Here is a 22,225-nt window from a genome sequence, read left to right as displayed (position 1 = left end):
GACCATGGTTTGTCACAACATGTGAAAGATATACAACCCCTGGCTTAAAAACACTTCAACTAGAAAATTACTTGCCATTTCTTTAATTATTAATTAAAATGGCTAAAACGTAATGACATACCTGGAATTGTCATCCCTTTGCTTTCTTCATCAGTATCTGTAATAGAAACATATATATTAGTAAGTACAGAACAAAGATAGGTTGCCAGACAATGAAACAAACTCACACCAAGGGCGGATCCAGGGACCATGGACAGGAGGGGGCGCACGCGGCGAAGTCGTAGGAGCACCCCCTCCTAAGATAGATATATTAGTAAGTACAGAAGAACCGTACCATGTAAACAAAGATGGGTTGCCAGACAACGAAACATACGCACACCAAGGGCGGATCCAGCGACCATTGCGGAAAATTTCGAAAACTAGAAACCCGGAATACCATTTTTCCAGTGACCTGAGTGAGACAAGAATCTGTTTTAAAGTGCGTCCACTGGATCGACATAGTGGCGGGGGGGGGGGCGCAGCGTTTGCCCCACCCCTAAATTCACTCTTACTTGCCATTTCTTTAATTATTAATTAAAATTAAAATGGCTAAAACGTAATGACATACCTGGAATTGTCATCCCTTTGCTTTCTTCATCTATTAGTAAGTGATCTGTATCATCCGTATCTGTAATAGAAACATATATATTAGTAAGTGCTGAACCGTACTATTTAAACATAGATAGGCTGCCAGACAACGAAACAAAAGAGCGGATCCAGGGACCACAGGCAGGAGGGGGCGCACGGGAGGCGAATTCGCACGTTGGGGTGACGACAATATATATACGACCAGATTTGATAAAAGCCCAGAAGACAACCCCACTCTGACAAGACACAGAACAGATTGTAATCAAACCAAGTGATTATAAATATAGGCTACCGTACCTATGTAACATGTATTAAACATACTTTAGTCGTTACAGCTTTCACAAGGTTCAACCATATCATATAGATATAGGCCTAATGTGTAACACCGACCATAACTCTAGTCTAAGTCTTGAAGTAATTAAATAGACTTCATCGTTTCACTAAATTGTGGACGACGGACGGATTGATAGACGAACGGTAATATGACCACATTTCCATGTACAAGAAAGAAAAAAATTCTGCAACTGAGTCAACCTGTCTTCACAACATTCTTCTGCTAAATGAAATCTCTTGTTGACTGTCGTCTGCTGAATGACGTCACTTGACGACGGTCGTTTGCCAAAAGACGTAATTGAATTAGAACGTTAAAAACATTGACGCCATGTGCTATTTTTCAATAATTGACAAGTTATCGCTGATCAGATCAGCCATTTTTAAAAATGTATATTTTCAGTCTAGAAAAGCACTGCTTTCTTGATTTGTTATCATTCTGGGGTCATATACTTAATTGTATCTAAATAGAGGGCACAGACTGTCGGATCCCCCTTGGAGTTTCGAGACAGGACCAGTGCAATGTCCAAAAATAACCCAAAATCTTTGCTAGGTAAATTTCTTCGTTTAAATATGTGTTGGACCTAATAATGTGTTGGAAAAAACAACATAAATACCCAGTACTAATTATTTCATACACACACCATACGTGATTGTTTAAGATTATTTGAAGGCCAGGTCGACTTATTTCCCTGACAATTATTAAAATAAAATACAATTTAGCTTGATTTGTTTGATTGGTCATTTGTAAATATTCATCTTTCGAATCAGATTATACTATTTTTGAATATTGCTGTCATCATTATGCATAATGACTCCTACCGGTATAAAAAAAAATTATTTGAGCAATGTTAGTAGGCTAGAACCAGAACCGTATGATGTTGCTTAGCAACACAGTCGTATTGAATTTTTGGGAAATCAAGGCACAACACTGTTGAGAGATATTGAAAATTGTAGAAATTTATATAATAGATGAATAGCCTGGGTTTTGAGTTCAGGAAAAGTCACCGGTTAAATATGCTCATCCATTTAGACCATTCCTTTTTAGAATTAAGGTATAAAAGCTTCGTAGACAAACTGTAAAATATCAAGTTGTTGGAAAATTTTGTGATTTGATCTCTGACCCCTGCAGGACCATTTTGCTATAGAATAACAGACAAAAAGTTGAGAAATATTGATTCAAGAGAGATAACTACATATTGTAGGCCTATTGACGATAAATAATCCATGAAACTCGTTTGATTTGTGATAGGCTACTTAAAAATGTTTCTATTGTTTTATTTTACAGCGAATCTCATTCACTCAGTCTCTCTGCCAGAAGAAATTTATATTTATCAGATGTTGAAAGATGTTATAGATGATTTATTGTTGAAATGTTGAAAAATAATAAAACTTGAATATTTTGTGAGATTTCGAAATTTTGTTGACTTATGAGAAGAAAACATTGAAATTAATATGTTCCTATCGGAATAAACATGATTGCACGTAACCGTATTAACAAAATATCAAGATCAGTTGTCACCCTCAATCACAATCATAGGAGCAGGGGTCAATTAATTTCCAATGATTAAATAGAACCTTAACTTCTGTTGGTTTCAGAGCATAATGTGTTCTTCGTGTAGGCTATCAAGATCGTGACCTAACCTCTGATTTAAAACTTTCGGGAAATTCACATACTGATAAAAAAAATGGTTGCCAGAATTAAATAATGGTCACCAAAATAGCTGAAAAATGCAATGTTTTTTTCAATGATTCTTATGATTCTACAGGTCAATGTTTTTCGTCCTGAAGAAGAATAAATTATCCAAAACAAAGTTATTACATGCGTAATTAAAGCAACGAAAACTACATTTTTTTTTTTAAAAAAAAAGAAGAAATCAACTGATCTCTATACCCACTCTCCACGACAGGGCTGAGGTCACTGGAAGAAAACTTGGACCCATACATAAAATTAGGTAGATAGACCCTTACACTTTTACACCAAAAATACTTTGAGTCCTAATGTTATATATACTGTAATACTATTTGATAATTTATGCGAAATTGTATTAGACGAATATAAGTGCACCAGAGAATATGAGTTATAATTTGATAATTACATATGTTTTATTTCTATTCTCCATTGTCAGTATATTAGTTATGGTATGAGTTTATTTAAAACGCAAATTAAATTGGTTATGAAATATTGTGAGGAAAACAGAAGGGAAATCTGTGCTGATATGATACATGAATTGAACTATCTAGGTTAATAAACACATTTATCATACGTCATCTTAATGGCATGTGACCTGTTGACCAAATTTGGTAATGAGACCCTATAGGTATGCAAGGCATGAGGCATGACCAACCACATGATTAAAATTACGTAATATTTGGCCAATTGAATAATTAGTAGCGGAAATCTCGGCATAAACAAGTAACTGGATTTGGACGCTATGGCAGACAGCCATGTAGTTCTTGAAGGGAGAGGATGTAGCGTCGAGTTTGGCTGGATGGAGTTTGAGAGAATGACTTTATTATAATGCTTGTAACTATGTAACCTATATGTAGCAGTTTTTAATATAAAATGTAGAACCGAAATATGGCATTTGTTGTTTCTGTTATTGATATCATTCAATGTCATACGAGTATTAAATATAATTATATATGGTACTTGTCATATCGAAAAATGGTAACGTTTGGATGAATATTATTGGAGATATTTTAAAATAATAACCGCTACACTGTAATTTATACAGCCATCTTACGAGGGAGATTTTGTTCGGCAAGCGGCGTTTTCTTTTACTCTTTTTCGACGTCCAGCTGCCAAGGGTTCTTTTACGTGCACAACAAAATGTACACAGGCCCAGTTTTTCATCATCTCCGAACCACTAAACACTGTCCCCTGCAAAGCAATTTCGTTAAAATCCACCATTATTGTCTTTTTATGGTGTTCAGCCAATTTCTGACCCATCGGCCACGAAAGGGTTAATGATCTAACGAAGTCGTCACAATGCGAATTGTAACAGGGTTGTGTTTTGAGACTCTGTCAATTGTAAGTTGTTAATGAATGGCCTGGCCGTGTCTTTATTAGTTGGTGTTTTGAATGGGGTCTTCCCATATCGCCGACTCACCGAGTTTTGGAAAGTCGACCGCGGCACCCTTTGATTGGATTAAAACGGATTAAAAGCGTTAATGAGGCAGGGACCAGTCATTATTAATATAGTTCACTGAAATTGATTTTCACCACAGACCATTATTGACTTTTTTGCCGAAACAATTATTAAAATTCGTGAAAAGTTTGTTGACTCCCCCCCCCCCCCCTTACACTGACATTAATGTCCCACCCCAGTGTAATTTCTCTGCTTTTGAGCCATTGAATGTTGATGATGTAATATCAGTGGTGTGTCGAATGAAGTGTAAGTCGTGCTCTGGACCCAATTCCTACAAAACTACTAAAAGAGTGTCTGGATGAAATAGCACCAGCTTTGACGATTATTATAAATGATGTGCTCTCCTCTGGTATTTTCCGGATGATTGTAAGGAGGCCATTGTAAGACCTCTGATTAAAAAAACAAGTCTTGACCATAATGCACTCAAAAGTTATAGACCAGTGTCAAATATTTCATTTTTAGCAAAATTGCTTGAAAAGATCATTTTATCTCAAATAATAGATTATCTCAATCGAAACTCAATGGTCGGTAAATTCCAGTCTGCTTATCGAGAGGGGCATAGCACTGAAACCGCACTCCTTAGAGTGCATAACGATGTTATAGATATGAACAAGGAAGACTGAATTTATTAGAATTTTTGGACTATGTTGGACTGCGTGCAAAAATTTAAAATTGTGTTATGTTATGTATTATAAATTAAAAAAAAAATAAATGCTCCCAAAATTATCTGCTTAATGAGGTTTATCCTTCAGCTTGGGTCTATTGTTCTTGGCCACTCATTCCCATAACGTCGAGCAAAATTTTTCCCCTAAAACTCGGTGAGTCGGCGATATGGGAATGAACCTTTTGAATAAGTATAGTTTTGTTTTTAAGCCAATATAAATTTGTATAAATGTTTTGGTGGTGGATTATATATTGTATGCATCTAGAATTGTATTGTTAGGATTATGGTGGAAATGTTTTAGTCTTTATGTGGGTTTAGTTCTCAATATTACTCGTATAATTGAATAGGAAAACTGATTGAAGTCTTTCAGTTTTGAAGACTGTCTTCTTCTGAAAAGGTTGTTTATCAGGTTATCTGTGATTGGTTGGTTATTCTTAAGTGTAGCTGGGATAAAACTAAATTACATCCATGCACCTAGTTTGTTTGCGATATCACCTTAGGTGGAAGTGGACGTAATACTCCAGGAACGAACAAACGATGCATCTGGTCAGTTTATCAGATTCAGAGCGAAACATTCACTTAAATATAAATCAGTTCGTTTGCCGTCTTCATCTATGAAATGGTTTGGCCGATAAAAGTGCGACTGAATTAAAGAAATTTTAGGAACTGTATTTTAAAACGAATTTGGGCCAAACGTTTAAAACCGATTTTTCATTTTTGTGAAACGGATCTGGGTGTGTCCGATTGTTTCTTTAAAGCCTTTACATAGGGTGGGGAGGAAAAGTCGGGTTTTTATTTACGTTTTAAATTATATCTCAAGTCCCTTAATATTACACAATTGTCGCTAACGCCAATAATCTTTTCCACAGGGCCGCCATTTTAAATCGTATGGCTAAGCATAATATATTTTCTTGGTGATTTGGAAGAGAAAACAGATTAACCCAGAACATATTTGTAGATATTAAAAAATTGCTATATAATAGAGTGCCAGGCTTTGGGCTTGATCGATAAATTAATTACTACCCCAGTGTGGCGCATTAATGATCTTGATATGAAAACTGATAAATGAAATGATTTTTTTTTCAAAAACACAAATACTAAAAACTTTGCTTATGGTAAATCACACCGTTTGAATCTCTAATCATAACTGAAAATGATTCGTCATTGATATCCTAACGAAATTTAAGTCTGATCTGAATCTTAATTCAACACTGATCCATGTTTTGGAAGTCCTCTTTGACGAGTTTAGAAAGTATATTTAAAAATTATCGAGATGACTTTAATCCTTGGTGTTCGATTTCTGCCATGCTTCACAACAAATGGCCGGAAACCGTATTAAGTCATTTAGATAAAGATTAATGAGGATCGCGCCCCGTCCCAGCGGACTGACTTCTGCCAGTATTTTAACAATTCATTTTAAACTGTTTTCTTTAACCCAATCGGTTAATTTTCACAAGTCAAATTTTACAAAACACTACTGAATTTAAATTTACAAAGGCATGTTCACATATAAATACCAATATCAATAGACCTATTTGTCTATAGGTTTACAGAAATATAAATGCACACATGTTTAAACCAAATTGTGCTGCACACTTTAGGCACATGTATACACGGGGATGGCCATTCAAAAACTAAGCTGTGTTGCGAATGCTAGGAGACCTCAGATTCAATTGAATCTTGGGGCAGATTTTGTCAGGTTGCAAATTACGAAATAAACGAATAGACCCGAATCGTAGTGAGTGTTCATTCGTTTCGGTACAAAAATTCCGAATTTGGATAAACAAGAGAACGTTAACATTGAAAACCCAAAACAAATGAATGCATGACAAGTCAGGCCAAATACCACTCGGACCAAAACCGACCGGATCAGTTAATAGACCACTCGGACCAAGATAGAAGACCACTCGGACCAAGATAGAAGACCACTCGGACCAAGACCGTATCTCACTCGTACCAAGGCAGAAGATCACTCGGACCAAGATAGAAGACCACTCGGACCAAGATAGAAGACCACTTCGACCAATGTTTTTGAAATAATACAGTGTTGTTTTAATAAATTGATAATAGTGTTTGTTTTAATATTAAAGTGTTATTTTAATAAATTGATATTTATGTTTGTTTTTCTACATTTGTTTTCTTTTTAACTTTCTTATCTCATCATGAAGCATAGAAAAAAATCTCAACGAGTCATCAACAACTGAATAGTTATTAATTCGTATACTTATATTTCGGAAAAGACTATTCTTTGTGTGTACTATATTTATCGATTTGTACTGCCTTTTATTGCAAGCTTGTCGTGGAATGCGTGTGTAACGTTTGGCTATATTGAACTTATAGTGATCGGTCAATTTGTTAAGCGCTATTACTATTAGTCATATTGTGAGACTTCCCTTAGTTAGTTATTTATTGTCTTATGAGATTTCCCTTTTTACTTTATCGTGTGAGTTATCGAAGTCTGTGTCACTACAGACCCGGGACTGTACAGCGCAGTGGACGCTTACGCCTAGCCCCCCGGATCCATTCACTTTTTTTTTTAATTGTCTGTATGTTTGTGTTTTCCCGAGAATGATGTCCTGTCCGTGTATTTGTTTTTGTGTACATTTTGTGTGGTGCAGTCCCCCTGCACTTACTATTAGAAAATGAAGTCAGCGTATGACGAATATATGATGTTTGCAACTTTTCAAGATTAATTCGAGAAAATAGGACGTTGTCGTCAACAATTCGGTAATTATAAATGCAAACATGCCCCAATAACTTTTTGAACAATAATTTAGCATGTGTCATTGTATACATTATCAGAAATCTTATTTAATTAGTCACTTGGACCCAGACCATAGATTGTTGTCATTTACAGCACATGCAGATTTAAATAGAAAGTAGACTTTTCAAGCAGGAATCGGAATATTTAATGAAGCGACTATGAACGTTTTGAAGAATAGAAAGACTTATTTTGTCAGTTTAAAACTCAATTACTGAATATTCTTTAATTTCTTATATTTTTCAGTTAAACATACATTATGCAAGAGCAAAATCTGATTATTGCAAGTCTTAATTTAGACTTCAGATGTTATAGAAATTATAAATTAGATCTTTATTTAAACAACAAGCCCAAAATCAACTCTGTAGACCCACGGATGGCTCGGCTACAGCTCGGATTTAAATAGGATTTCACTTATTAATTAATTCAAATATGGCGCATCCTGATGAGAATACGTCAGTTATATCGAGGCTAAATGATAGAGTGTACTTAGCGAGGCCGCTGTAGAGCGTTTCCGCATGCCATTGAAAACTTTACTTGATAATCGAGATATGTAGGTGGAGTTAACGCCTGTCAATCAAACGGTCGGCCAAGGTGAAAGCACATTTCACTACCATTTCTAGTCAAATATTACAATGATGATAACTATGTTCAGAATAAAGTAATTTGACCGAAATTTTCAATATATTCTTCTTTCATCATCTTCTTTTGAACTGTTATAGCAAGAATGGCCAATTCTCTATAAATATTTCCCATAATGTATCTTTAAGCGTAAGCGTAATTGTAATCGTTATCATCATTATATTGTCATCATTGAAATTAAACAGATCATACTTCAAGAAAATAGTTTTTTGATGATTTGAAATAAGTGAGAATTCATGTTTATGCATTATCGAATATTGACCTTGAAGGCTTGAGCCCAGAAACTACAGCGTGTCAAAGTTCAGTTTACGTTTTATCATTAAAATCGGTAGGGACTTTGAATAATCGTGCATGTCGTGTAAATATTTTCAATTAAATTCATCAACATATTATTCCGTTTTTAATATTGTACTTTTACCAGAATCTATGATTACCAAAGAACACAGGGCTGGATTAACCATTAAAGATACCTTCCCTGTACAAACTGTGTGATTTGATGATATATTTGGACTAAAAACATATTCAAACTAATTAATCTATTATAATTGTGCTTTAAATCCTTCTCAAAACATTGTATTCACGAGAAAATACCCCAAGAGTTAAAAATCTATTAAAATGTGTCACGTAACTTGACTGACACGGTACTGTGGCATAGCTACCCTTATGAAAAAGTCCTATAGAAAAAGTACAGGTTTCTATAGAAGTTTGTGGGATTCTAAAGAATGCTGCAGGAAAACGAAATTATTCTGTATTTTTTTTTTACATGACTATAGATTCAAAAACATGTACTATAGTTTTGTGTAGGATTGGTAGATGAATATTTTCCAAGTGTAATTTCCTATAGAATTCTATACAATACTGTAAGAAACTATTGGGAAAAAAATAAACCTACAGATTCATTGGTGCTGCTATAGTTTTCTATAGAACTAACTTGTATCCTCCAGTCAGTTGAGTAATCCTTCAGTTTTCTATAGCCTTTGTGCTAAAAACTATAGTTTGCTATAGAACCAACTTGCATTCTCATGTCAGCTGTGATTCCTATAGATTTGGTGGTAAAAACTATAGTTTTCTATAGAACTAACTTACTGTCTCAAGTCAGTAGTATATTCCTATAGTTGTCGATGACATTCTGTTGAAAACTAAGAATTTATATGTATATTGTCATTTTAACAAATAGCCTACTATAGTTTCCTACATAATATTGTAGAAACAATGTTCTATACTACAGATTTCATGAATTGGTGATGTCTTTTATTCATACTATAGTTTACAATAGAATTTAGTGATGCACTTGTGTGAATTATGTAAACTTTTCCAGCATATTAATTTTCCTGGATGCAGTTTTCCTTAATTTATTGTGATACCAAATGACAAACTAAAATAAGCTTACCACGAAAATTAAATATAAAGTATAAAATAGTGTATATAATATGAATGAAATAGTGATACATGTTGACACTCAAAGGAATTCCCCACCCCAACAAAAATATCAGATAATAAATTATTCTTCAGATAAGTCAATGAAATAAAGACAGTTTATTTGAACTGTTAGGTGATCCTGCTAGTTAGATTTTAATGACTATAGCAGATTCTGTACTCAGATTCTGTCAACCGTGCATACCAGTCGACAAACTATAATTAACAAAAATGAAATGAAATGAAATGAAATGAAATGGGGTTTAACGTCCTACTCTTCTGCACTGCCATTGTACTCTATTGAAATCTGTTTGGCCATTGGCTGAATTTAAAATTCAAAAATTCAGTGTATAACAACTTAATATGTTAGTATTAACAAGAAACTGAAGAGAATGATGGTGTTTTTTCACAGATTCGATTAAAGATAGAAAGATAAGTATACTTTATTACTTTCTTAACAATAATATTAAATTACTTTAATTAGATAAGATTTATGTGATTTTGTTATTTATTTAACTTTATTACCTATTCTTTTCCCTATATATCAGTTTTACCAAGAAAAGAACTTTTCATGGTTCGGGCTGGTGAATCATCAACAGAATTCAGATTAATCCATGAGAGAAAAAATAAGCTTATTTAGAAGAATCCAGGCCACGAAATTTCAAATTTTGGCGTAACCAGAAAAATGGTTGCGGGTTTATGCTCTGCGTAACCATTTCTTTGGTTACGCCAGATGACCATTGCGTAAGCAATTGGTTACATAAAATGGTTGCGCTGTTTTCATGTTTTATCCAGATTTAAATGGTGCTATTATTCATTTCCACTTGCAGTGAATGTATTTTTAAAGAAATAACTTGACTAACTTTATTCTTTTATATTTAATATTATATTTTGAGGTTAAGTGTTAATGACTTTAATCCCACGATGTCCTCATTTAAACAATAAAACATTAGAAAAAAAAATTCCACTTCACTAAATCCCTATATTTTAATAATGAGGGGAATCGGTTCCAAAAATTACTAATGGATTTCCGTTTTTATGTCATATCCGACCTTCAAAAACCAGGAATGGTAGCTACCACATTGTTTTCGGTCACTGAAGACTACATGCGTACTTCATATATTACACTTGTAAGTTGTCACTTGCAATTATTCATCCAAGCACGTAGCATGAGATAGCCTCACTCATAGGTAGCGACTGATTGACAAACAGTATTTATTATGAACCTCGGCACTCTATACACAAAGTCTCAAAAGGAAAAAGAATAGTTTGATGTCATGAAATAATATTAAAATAGACAGGACAGTAAAATCGTTTACATTATCGATCGAGCGATGCCGGGGAGGGGGTCAAAGTTGACGACTACACACGGGTCATTGGTACTACAGCATGGCTATAGTGAAAACTGAAAGGAACATGTGTAGTAAATTCTTTGGAAATATAGCCGACATGTTAAATAGTCAAACTCATTTCTCCTTTTGTGTTTGAAAATCCAAAGGTACGCTTTCAAATATTTATGGCATAACTAATCATTTAAAGAATTAGGGGCGGGAGGCATTTTTAAATCAACGTGCTTGCAACTGGTCAATAGCCTACGTACGTGGTGTCAAAATACTTGATGTGTCAAAGTACCGTAATATATGGTAATGGAGAAATGAAATGCCAAGAATGAATGGAGTTTGTGCTATAATACAAATAATTTAGACCCGTGTCACAAAGTCATCCTGTATAAAAATTGATCCAATGTGAATAAATCTGTTAATGAAATTTGTTAACGTAACCGATATTTCAATTTGCGTAACCAGGTAATCGGTCGCGTGTTTTTGAGCTAGCGCGACCGCACGTAACCGACTGGCATCGTTCGCGTGAAATTTCGTGGCCTGAGAATCCATGACAGAAAAATAAGCTTATCAATTTAGAAGAAATCATGGGTCAACTATATTTATTCCCAAAATAAGATTTAATAAAAAAAAAGTCTATAGAATTCTATAGTACCCATTCCTACAGAAAACTATAGTGGCCCAATTTCCAAACTACAGAATACTACAGTATTCATTCCTATACATAACTGTAGAATTTCCTACAGAAATTGCAATAAAAAAAACCTAAAGAATACTACAGTATTTTCCTATAGAAATTTTGCCATAAATCTGTATGATGAGCGCTACAGAAACTGTAGAATATTTGGGGCCGTTATTTCCTACAGGCCCCCAAAATTCTGTAGAATACTATATAATTTTATCCTATAAAAAATGGGACACGCCCCCCAAAAAACTCTATAGATTTTCTATAGAATTCTACACTGGTATTCTGTAGGATTTTTTGCTAAGGGTAGTTTCATTTTGTTAGTATTTGTTTTATTTATAGTCTGTAGACGCCTAAATAGTCCAGACTAATAACAGCTACATTTAGATATAGGTCACTGTAGTTATCTATAGTGAGGGAAAGGATATTTGATAACTCTGTGAATAGTATGTTGACAGACTCTTTCTAAGTTTTATAATAATATTGCTATCTGCCATATATTATGTTTAATTTTATAATTTAATAGAAGCCCATGTCTTGTTATTTAGCATACAATTAGTGCGTTTATATCCCTATCATATAATCTATTTTGTTGGAAATGTACCATAATACATTGTCTAATATGGAGGCAGACCACCATTAAATTTCACCATCTCGGTTCGTCTATTTATAGCAATTCTCTCTCTCTCTTTTCTCCCCTTTTGCATGCCCATTTTTGTTGATTTTTTGGTCTAGACTGGACGAAGAGGGTTTGAATTAACATTTTCTGCCAGGTTTTGGTAAATATTCATGATTTTGAGGCGGAAGGATAACAAGGTTATCAGGTTGGCTACGGCAATTAGTTACATGTTTTTAGTATGCTTCTTCAAGTTTGTGTATCTCAAAATTTTGGTGGTCAACCTCATACAAATTTTAGTGCAAAGACATGACCATTTGTTCCTCTGTCTGTAGTGAAAAGCATTCAGCCCAACGAAAATTTGGGGAAAAGTTGGAGGTGGGCAAAGAGGCCAGAATTAACATTGAAGTCAATGGGGAAATTAATGGTGGTCTGCCTCCTATATTATTGAGTATTATTATCTCCCCTTACTTAAATAACAGAATTTGAATATACAGCATGCAATTATAATTTATGTGCATATCCTATAACTTATTAAACGTAACTAAATAATACTTTTGTATATCAACTTAATCATAAATCACATTATGTCCATCTGTTAAATAATGTTGCATTTAAATTGTTGACAATGTATACTTTGTTTACATAAGGAGCGTATAGTTTATAATTTTGCATGAGCTGGGAACGAATTCTTAGAATCGAGGCCATCATGTCGAGACGGCCAGGCGAATGTGTTACCCGGCACTAGTACCCTGGGTCAGTTGTTCCCACTGGGATATCCGTCTCCAGGGTCCAAGCGAAGCTCTAGTAATTACACCTATAGTTCTTGAGGAATGCTCTTTAAGCACACAGCCTTTAGATGCTTGCATCTAATGAACAGACTTTAAACTGCTTGCAGTTTAAAAACTGATACAACCTCTAGATGTTTGCATCTAATGAACAGATACAGACTTTAAACGCTTGTGATTAATGCAAAGTTACAGCCTTAACTGCTTGCAGTTAATGAACAGTATAGCTTTTAGCTATTACACAGAACGGCTTGAGCTGGGACAGTTCGCCTCTTTATAAATAGTATAAAAGAGTTTTCCCAGTCCATTAAAACTTACCTGTATATATGTTATAAATAATACATAATAAAACTTTATAGTTTTATACAGTTTTCTTCCATTTGTTCGAAGAGAGAGAGCCGAACATAGCACAACTACTTTTTAGCTAGTCCGCCTTCTCCTCTGAAGAAGCTCTACTTTAAACGGCTTGTGATCGGCCAATAGATCACTGGTGGCAGAAAAATTAACGGGTGTGGGTCCTGAGCAACCATTGCGGCAGATTCCCCACACTACCAAACCGCTACACCATTTCGTGGCGAAAGACAGAAGAAGAAGAAGTAAAAAGTGCGCCACAGTACCACAGCAATGGGTGAGAAACTAGGAGAATTCATTGCATATACAAGACGATGTTGTCTTTAATCGCTGTCCATTTATCATAAATATTGAAGCCTAATTAAATTCTCGGATTATCCACTGTCCACATCTTTTCCCGCGATTTTTATCTCAGAAAATGTTGTACGTTTAAGTCTCTCCCTTTTTACTTGTCCGCTCGCCATCAAGTTTATCAACATATAAATCAAGCGCTTACTAACGCTGAGAGATCCGACAATCTTCGCGTTCAACCTTTGACGTCACCCGGGTTGCCGGTTAGGGAAACCCTTCTTTTTTTTTCCCGTATGCGCTCCATGGGTGTTTTTCAGGAAATCCAGTATTTTTCTAGTAAGATTGGATGTTTCTACTTTCCATATATACCACAATTGCCATACTTTTATTGGAAATAACTACCCCATAAATACTTTTCTGAGAAAGTATCTTTAAGCGAAATAAGAACTTTAAATTAGTTTTTCATTTTTTCGTCTTTTCTTTCTATCAATGTTTTATAGTTTGGTGAGCCTTTTAATAACAACGTTATTCACGTTAATATTTTCTTATGTGGTTTGAGTTGGCCTTTTTCAAAAACATTCATCGGTTAAATCAAATATGCAAAAATACTTACCCGTAAAATATAATAAAGATAATATTTGTTAACCAAAATATTAGGTTGAGTTGTATTATAAGTTTATGATATGATGACGGTCTGAAAAGTTCTAAGCCTAGATCAGAATAGATCAATTGGGTTGAAACAAACGTTTGCCACCAACAAGTATCATCATTGAATGAATCATAGCCATAAGAACTACAACTATAGTGTTATTATTGTCTTCGTACCAGGCCATCTTGTGAACCTATCAATTGAAATACTACAAAACTGGCTATAGGACAGTTATCAAGTACCAGCAACTGAAAGGACTAACCCCAACACATGGTCTCCACTTTAGGGGTTGATGCCTCTTTAATTTAAGCATGAATGAGAGAGCCTTGACGATGAAGGCCATCAACAACAAAAATTCAAGAAAACATTGCTTGGGTGCATGGCTGATCAACGATTGGTCTTCTAAATAAATAAATAACAATATATTGAGTAGTCGTTTATTTTAATTTGGCCCGAGTGGTCTTCTAATCGTAGTCGGAATGCTCTTCTAATCTCGGCCCGAGTGATCTTCTTATCTTAGTCCCAATGCTCTTCTAATCTCGGCCTGAGTGGTCTTCTTATCTTGGTCCGAGTGGTCTTCTAATCAAGGTCTGAGTGGTCTTGGTCCAAATGGGCTTCTGTCTTGGCCCGAGTGGTTTTGTTAGGAGTGGTCTTCTGTCTTAGTGGTGAATTGTCTTCTATTATTCGTCCGAATGGTCTTCTAAACTTGGTCCTATTGGTCTTCTAATGTTGGTCCGATGTCTGGCTGTTTCATTTGCCTCTCTATATCACCCGTAACAAGCAAATAATAACCCAGTACTACCAAATACTTATCAAATATTATAAAATACAAACCTAATATCGTCAAATAGCAGCACATTATGGAAGTATAACGTTGCCAATATTATTTCATTGTTCACGGTGCAAACTGCAAATGTCAGTAGTTCAAAATACCTATTTTAGTTTTACAATTTGCAATTTCCATTGCTCAACAATACCAATGCCACGGTGTTAAAATACAGAATACACTTTTCAATAATACAAAATACAGTAGAATAGTTATTTTGCACATTACACTTCTGCATTCTGCATAATAGACAAATGCATAATAGAACCTTGCATAGTAGAACATATACCTTATATGGGATGTACGACGTACGTCATTTGCATACGGAAAAAAGTCCGGACTATGACGGAAATTAATGATTTACGCGATAAAGCCATATGGTCACCTGGATACGAAATGAAGTTAGCACACATATTCCTAGCGCCAATAAAAACCTAGATATAATTATCACGAAAATAATTGTTACCTTTATATTAGAAAACGACATATTAATGCCAAGTATATAAGTAACAGACCCCCCCCCCCCACCATGAAAAAAAAAATACTATTACCGTAAACATACTAAAATATCGCACACTAGGCTAACTGAGCGCGCAGAAAAGTGGTGCGTCCACGCTGCATCAAAATGCACCGAAACCAGCTTTGGTGGCAAAATGTTTTTTTGTTTCATGGAATCAAGGGATGAATAAACGACTAAAATACAAATTTTCAGAAGCTTCCTAAACTGGCTTTTAGAGAAATATCTCCATAAACATACTAAAACCATGGGGGGATCGGGTTAGGGTAGGCTCATCGCGCACGCAATAACTTATAAAATAGCTTTAGTGGCTCCAAGATCTTTATTTCACCAAATCAACAGATGGATAAGATATGAACAGGACAATTTTCATTTACTTTCTATGTTATCGAGTTATACCACAGCAAAGTTCCCAGCACCTGGATTTGAGGCGGGGTTCGCGGGTGCAATAAACAAGGGGTACGTCCACACTGCACCAAAAAGCACCCCAAACTGGCTTTGGTGGCAAAATGTTTTGTATTTCACAGAGTCAAGGGATGAATAACTACTAGAATACAAAAATCCAGAAGCCTCCTATGCTGGCTTTTAGAGATATATTACCGTAAACATATTAAAAATATGGGGGAATCGTGTTAGGGGTAGAGTCACTGCGCACGCAATAACTTCTAAACTAGTTTTGGTGGCTCCAAGATCTTTATTTCACCAAATCGACAGATGCATAAGGTGTGAACATGCCAAATTTCATTAACTTTCTATGTTGGGGTATCGAGTTATACCACCGAAAAGTTCCCAGCCCCAGATTCGAGGCGGGGTTCGTGGGTACAATAAACAAGGGGTACGCCCACGTTTCATCAAAAAGCACCCGAACGAGCTTTGGTGGCAACATGTTTTGTATTTCACAGAGTCAAGGGATGAATAAACGACGAGAATACAAAAATCCAGAAGCCTTCTATGCTGGCTTTTGGAGATATATTACCGTAAACGTACTAAATATGTGGGGAATCGAGTTAGGGTAGGCTCACTGCGTACACACACAATAACTTCTGAACTAGCTTTGGTGGCTCCAAGATCTTTATTTCAGCAAATTTCTTTGGGGGGAGGGGGGAGGGGGGGGGGGGGTCTATTACATATTATTATATACTTTGCATTAATATGTCTTAAAATGTTATTTTCTAATATAAAGGTAACAATTATTTTCATGATAATTATATCTAGGTTTTTATTGGCGCTAGGAATATGTATGCTAACTTCATTTCGAATCCAAGTGCTGGAATACGGGTGAGAGATTCCGCTCGGTTACTATAAGATTCTTTAACCTTACCCAAAAAAAGGGTTTTAGAGACCTGTCAATTAAATAAGATATTCAATTTAATTTTTAACAAGAAATTGATTCAATTGAAATATCTGTTTTTTTACCAATGAGAACAAATAAGAATAGTCTCGTTAAGCCAGACTATTATCTTTCAGAATCCTCTAATCGTCGAACTGATTACAGTATAGAGCTTGGACGTTGAAGACTAACAAAATCGAGTACTGCCCCCTTCTAATGACCTCGGCCTTATGGATTTATCGCGTAAATCATTAATTTCCGTCATAGTCCGGATTTTTTTCCGTATGCAAATGACGTACGTCGTACATCCCATATAAGGTATATGTTCTACTATGCAAGGTTCTATTATATGCATTTGTCTATTATGCAAAATGCAGAATGCAGAAGTGTAATGTGCAAAATAACTTTTATATTGTATTTTGTATTATTGAAAAGTGTATTCTGTATTTTAACACCGTGACATTGGTATTGTTGAGCAATGGAAATTGTAAATTGTAAAACTAAAATACGTATTGTGAACTAGTGACATTTGCAGTTTGCACCGTGAACAATGAAATAATATTGGCAACGTTATCCTTCCATAGCACATTAGTATAATAACTCAACAAATGTTCGATAATTTGAAGAAAATTGAAATATTTACGCAGTTATCTCCCTTTACAACCGATAAATATTGTTACCGATGTAAAATAAAGTGATCTATATGTCTGCTCAGTTTGGATAAGTTGACTCTTCGCATCAATGAGATATTAAGTACTGAAATTGGTGGTAAAAAAAACAAGTGAAACTACAGATTTTTTTACCATTTTCAAGACCGGAAAAGCCATCTCAGCATTTCCATGGGTGGATCAATCACTCTAACATTTTATATACGTATGTTTAGGCACTAGGTAAGCCAATAGACAAAAATGGATGAAATCCCAAAATTGAGCCTTATCACTTCCTGTATGGTCTTATTGCGGACACATCCTTAATTATGACTTTTTTTCTGATTTTTCAATCCATGTACCCGAGTTAAAGGAATCACAGAGTTCTAATCACCAACATGCTACTGTCTGTACTTACCAGATATATCGGGTTTAGCCGCTTCTTCAATATTGGTATTCGCTTTATTTTCAGTGTCTGTTTCTGTTTTTATTCTGTCACTTTGATCTGTCTGTACCATTGTATCATGTCTAGGGTCATCTTCAATATAAAATGATTCAATTACAAAATGAACTGTGGTAAGTTAGTAATTGACTACAAAAGTGTTTCATAATACCAGCGGAACTAGATTAAATACCAACGTTATTTAACAATTTATTGATCTGATTTTGTTTTCATTTGAACACTCAACAATTTGCAAAAAGGTATCTTTGACACTGCAGTATGTAGAACAGGCCAGGGTTAATTGTGATGTCAGTGGAAATGAAATATAATCATTACACAGTTTGAAGTATTGCAAATCTAATGGATAATAGGACATTAAAAAGTAATGAGTAACTGAAAGATTACATTTCAAATATTATTATGTAATGGTCAACTATATTTCAATCCTTTTATTTGAATATTATATATCTGACAAAAGTCAAATATTATGTAATGGTCAACTATATCTCAATCTTTTTATTTCAAATTTGAATAATAACTTTATATATTTAATCCAGCAGATTAACAAAAATCACAAAATTTAAATCAGTTTTACGAATAAAAACGACGTTTTAGAATTTTGTTTTTATATTAAACTTCACCTAAAACATGTAAGTTTAAACAATTACAAACAAAAATGTTGTTTTTAAATTAAACTCCATCTAAGACATGTAAGTTTAAACAAGGTGGCTATTTGAACTGATATAGATTTTAATCAAAGATCAGTAATACTTAGTACTAATTGTATTCAATAGAAGTATGTCCTTTGTATTTCTTGTTCACTTACTAAATCCCATAGAAACAATTTAATTCTAGTTCACATATTCAAAAAAAAACCCATACCATTAGAGATAAAAGTTCACATATTCATTTTTTTCAGAATTAAAATCGTTACTCGACACAAACTAGGTCATTTCGGGGATATATTTCAATAATTCGCCTGCGCGTATAGAGGTCTTTAGCAGTGGGAGGAAATCGGAGATCGCGTTTATTCATTTAGATGGTAATGACATCACAGCGACATCGTCACCTGTGAATATATACCAGACAATTTGTTCAATAGTGACATTATTCGAAGCATCAGTGAAAATTTGAGAAGAGGGAATTTTTCAAAGTCGTCTGGATTGATTGACACAGGTGTTTTATTTGATAATATTGAGTAGTATTTGGTAGTACCGGGTTATTATTTGCTTGTTTTGGGTAATAGGGGAGGGGGGATGGAACAGCCACAGACATCGGTAATAGCATTGGAAGTACATGTCCTGCGATATAACTCGCTATTTTCTAAAAAAAATCAAGTAGGCTAATATGCTTATTTTGCACCATTATGTTGTAGCACATGTATGTGGTGATATTCGGGTGGTATTGGTAGTATTGGGTAAATCTTCCCACCTGTGAGGAGGTTATTCAAATTAAATATAATTTGTTTCACTAATTTAAATAATTCGCTCATCAATTTCAAACAGATTGGCTGATGAGTATTTTCGTCACCAGAGTAGTCTTAAGGTTCCACGAAGTGAAACAAGAGTCATAACTCTGGAAATAATTCATGGACATTGCTGAAATTCCATAGGCTTGTTCGTCTCACTAATTTGAATAATGCATATATATATGGCCTACATATTTTTGGCAGATTGGACAATAACTTTTCTCGTTAGCACCTAATCAATTAATCAATCAATTGCTTTATTGTAAAAAAAAAGTATGGTTGTCTTTTAACTGAGTTTGTGGGTTTTAGAAATGAATGCACATCCTGCTTTTTGTACGACATCTATCACATGATATCTTGCTAGATATTATAATATATATGTAAGTGGTGATGATTTTAAACTTACCTTGTGTTGTGTTCGTGGTTTCCATGGTAGTTCCACTCTTTAAATGGTTAATAACAATGATGTAGGCCTTGTTGTTGTTTGTTTTATGTAATATATCCATTAGTGTATCCATTGTATTGATTGAGGCTTCTGATGAAACTATATCCTCTTTGTCTTTTTCATTCAAATAGCCATCTTGTAAAAGAAGATTACATAGCTTTACGAAATCTATGTTTCGAATATCTACCGTCTGTTTTAATTTTTCCACTTCAGAGATTTGTTGTTGTGAATCTGTCGCAGTCTTCAAATCTATCTCTTGTCCTGGTGGATCAGCATGAGTCACTTTGGCGATTTGTGGTTGTTGATCTGTCACAGAGTTGACATCTTTATCTTGATCCGATGGCTTCCACTTCTTGAGTTCTTCCCGCAATGCTTTACGCTCCTTTTCACTTTGGTCAAATTTCTTCTCCAGCTCAGTTTCTCTTTGGTCAAATTTCTTCTCCCGCGCCTTAAATTCCTTCTCTCGCTCCTTAAATGTCTCCTCATTTTCTTCTTTCAGCTGGAGTTGTTGTTTGAGTTCTCTTTCTTTCAGCTTGAGTTGTTGTTTAAAATCTCTTTCTTGCAGCTCAAGGTGTTGTTTAAGTTCCCGCTCTACTTTAGTTTTCTCTTCTTCTATCTTCTGGAGCTTGTCTTGGTATAACTTCTTAGCTTCCTCGAACATTGTATTTCTGTAGTGGTCGCCGTTATTGTTTCTTTTTGTTTCCAGCAAGAGTCTTAAAATACCATGAACATCATCAGGCTGAGGGTTTTCGTTGTTGATAAGAGAATGTCGATTATCACAGTAATCTTCCAGGAATTCTTTAAATTCTGGATTTGCATCTTTATAATATTCTGTAAATGACCTTTTTTGAAGTGCATCTTTTTTTGTAAAAATAATCACTCCATATGTTTTTAGGCACTCCCCAAATAAATCTGTGTATTGTTCTATGGTTTCCAAAACATGTCTATCAATCCTACCAATAGGTAACACAAACGAAAATATATGGGGTCCTGGTGCCAGACCATCTATACTTTTGGCAAGCTCCATTGCTACGTCTTGGTGTGAAATTTTGGTATCAGATAACCCCGGAGTATCAAGTATCTTGAAAAGATACTTTTCACCGTCTACCTCTCTGACACGATGTTTGCATGAGTTAAACCGTGTAACCGAGGCAGCGCTTGATTCAGATTTAAATCTAGTATCTTTTGATAAATCCAATATACTATTCCCCAGGGCACTTTTACCAACACCAGTTTTCCCAATTAATATTACACGCACTTCCGCTTCTGAAATTGAGAGCAAATATCATAGGCGTGTTCAGGTCTCGGAAGTAGGGTAGGCAGACCAAACTCAGGGGGTAGGTGAGGGATGAAACTGTGGCACATATTAGATTTGATCTGAGGAATAGCTGAGCCAAGCACACCATACTTTGACACTTGGTTGAGGGATTATGATTAAGGTCTGAAGATCTGAACATGGACATAGTAAACCCCAAGTACTTAACGACCTGGTTGGAACAAAGAAAGGGCAGCGGGAAAAGAGGGCACAATATTATCATTGGGGTAATGGGAATATGATAACATTGGTGTTGGCATTCGAAATTCGGGGACACTTTTTCGGAAGGAAGGGCACATAGCCACACACCCCTATACCCTGGTTAGAACTCTCATCGGATTCTAGTTTTATCACCCTTTTCAGCTTCTTTCGTTGTTTTATTTATGAGGGCATCTAGCATAAATACAAATAGTATGTTTATAAATTCATATTTTTTATCCACAGGAACTAATCAGTTCTTGTGGGCAATACAAATATGGTAATAAACTGTCCATTGCCTTCAATGGGTTTTAACGTCCTACTTTTCTCTACCGACTGGGTTAATGAAGACAGCTAGTAATTCGGCATTAACACAATAAATAACTGAATTCAACATATGGGGCCATCGCGGTATTAAAATAAAGTACTATATTAACATGTCGGTGTATTAAAATAAAGGACTATATTAACACGTGGGTATATTAAAATAAAGGACTATATTAACATGTGAGTTTATTAAAATAAAGGACTGTATTAACATGTGGGTGTATTAAAATAAAGGACTATATTAACACGTGGGTATATTAAAATAAAGGACCATATTAACATGTCGGTGTATTAAAATAAAGGACTATATTAACACGTGGGTGTATTAAATTAAAGGACTATATTAACATGTGAGTATATTAAAATAAAGGACTATATTAGCATGTGGGTGTATTAAA

General features: G+C 34.8%; 1 protein-coding gene across 11 annotated transcripts in view; it reads right to left on the bottom strand.

The window, feature by feature from the left end:
• Positions 1-22,225, bottom strand: part of LOC126811616 (uncharacterized) — a 316,159-nt gene that overhangs the window by 4,714 nt on the left and 289,220 nt on the right. For 9 of the 11 annotated variants that reach the window (XM_056098990.1, XM_056098989.1, XM_056098994.1 and 6 more), the window contains 4 exons: positions 19,949-21,253; positions 18,051-18,170; positions 608-667; positions 122-157 (listed from right to left, as the gene is read on the bottom strand). In XM_056098990.1, the coding sequence (XP_055954965.1) occupies positions 122-157; positions 608-667; positions 18,051-18,170; positions 19,949-21,253 (1,521 nt within the window). The remainder of the gene's footprint in view (positions 1-121; positions 158-607; positions 668-18,050; positions 18,171-19,948; positions 21,254-22,225) is intronic. The other 2 variants (XM_056098997.1, XM_056098998.1) reach the window with 2 other exon arrangements.

This window comes from Patella vulgata, chromosome 2 (assembly GCF_932274485.2).
Source record: "Patella vulgata chromosome 2, xgPatVulg1.2, whole genome shotgun sequence".
NCBI lineage: Eukaryota > Metazoa > Mollusca > Gastropoda > Patellidae > Patella > Patella vulgata.
Note: the sequence above shows the minus strand (reverse complement) of the source record. Positions and strands in the feature narration are given on the sequence as shown.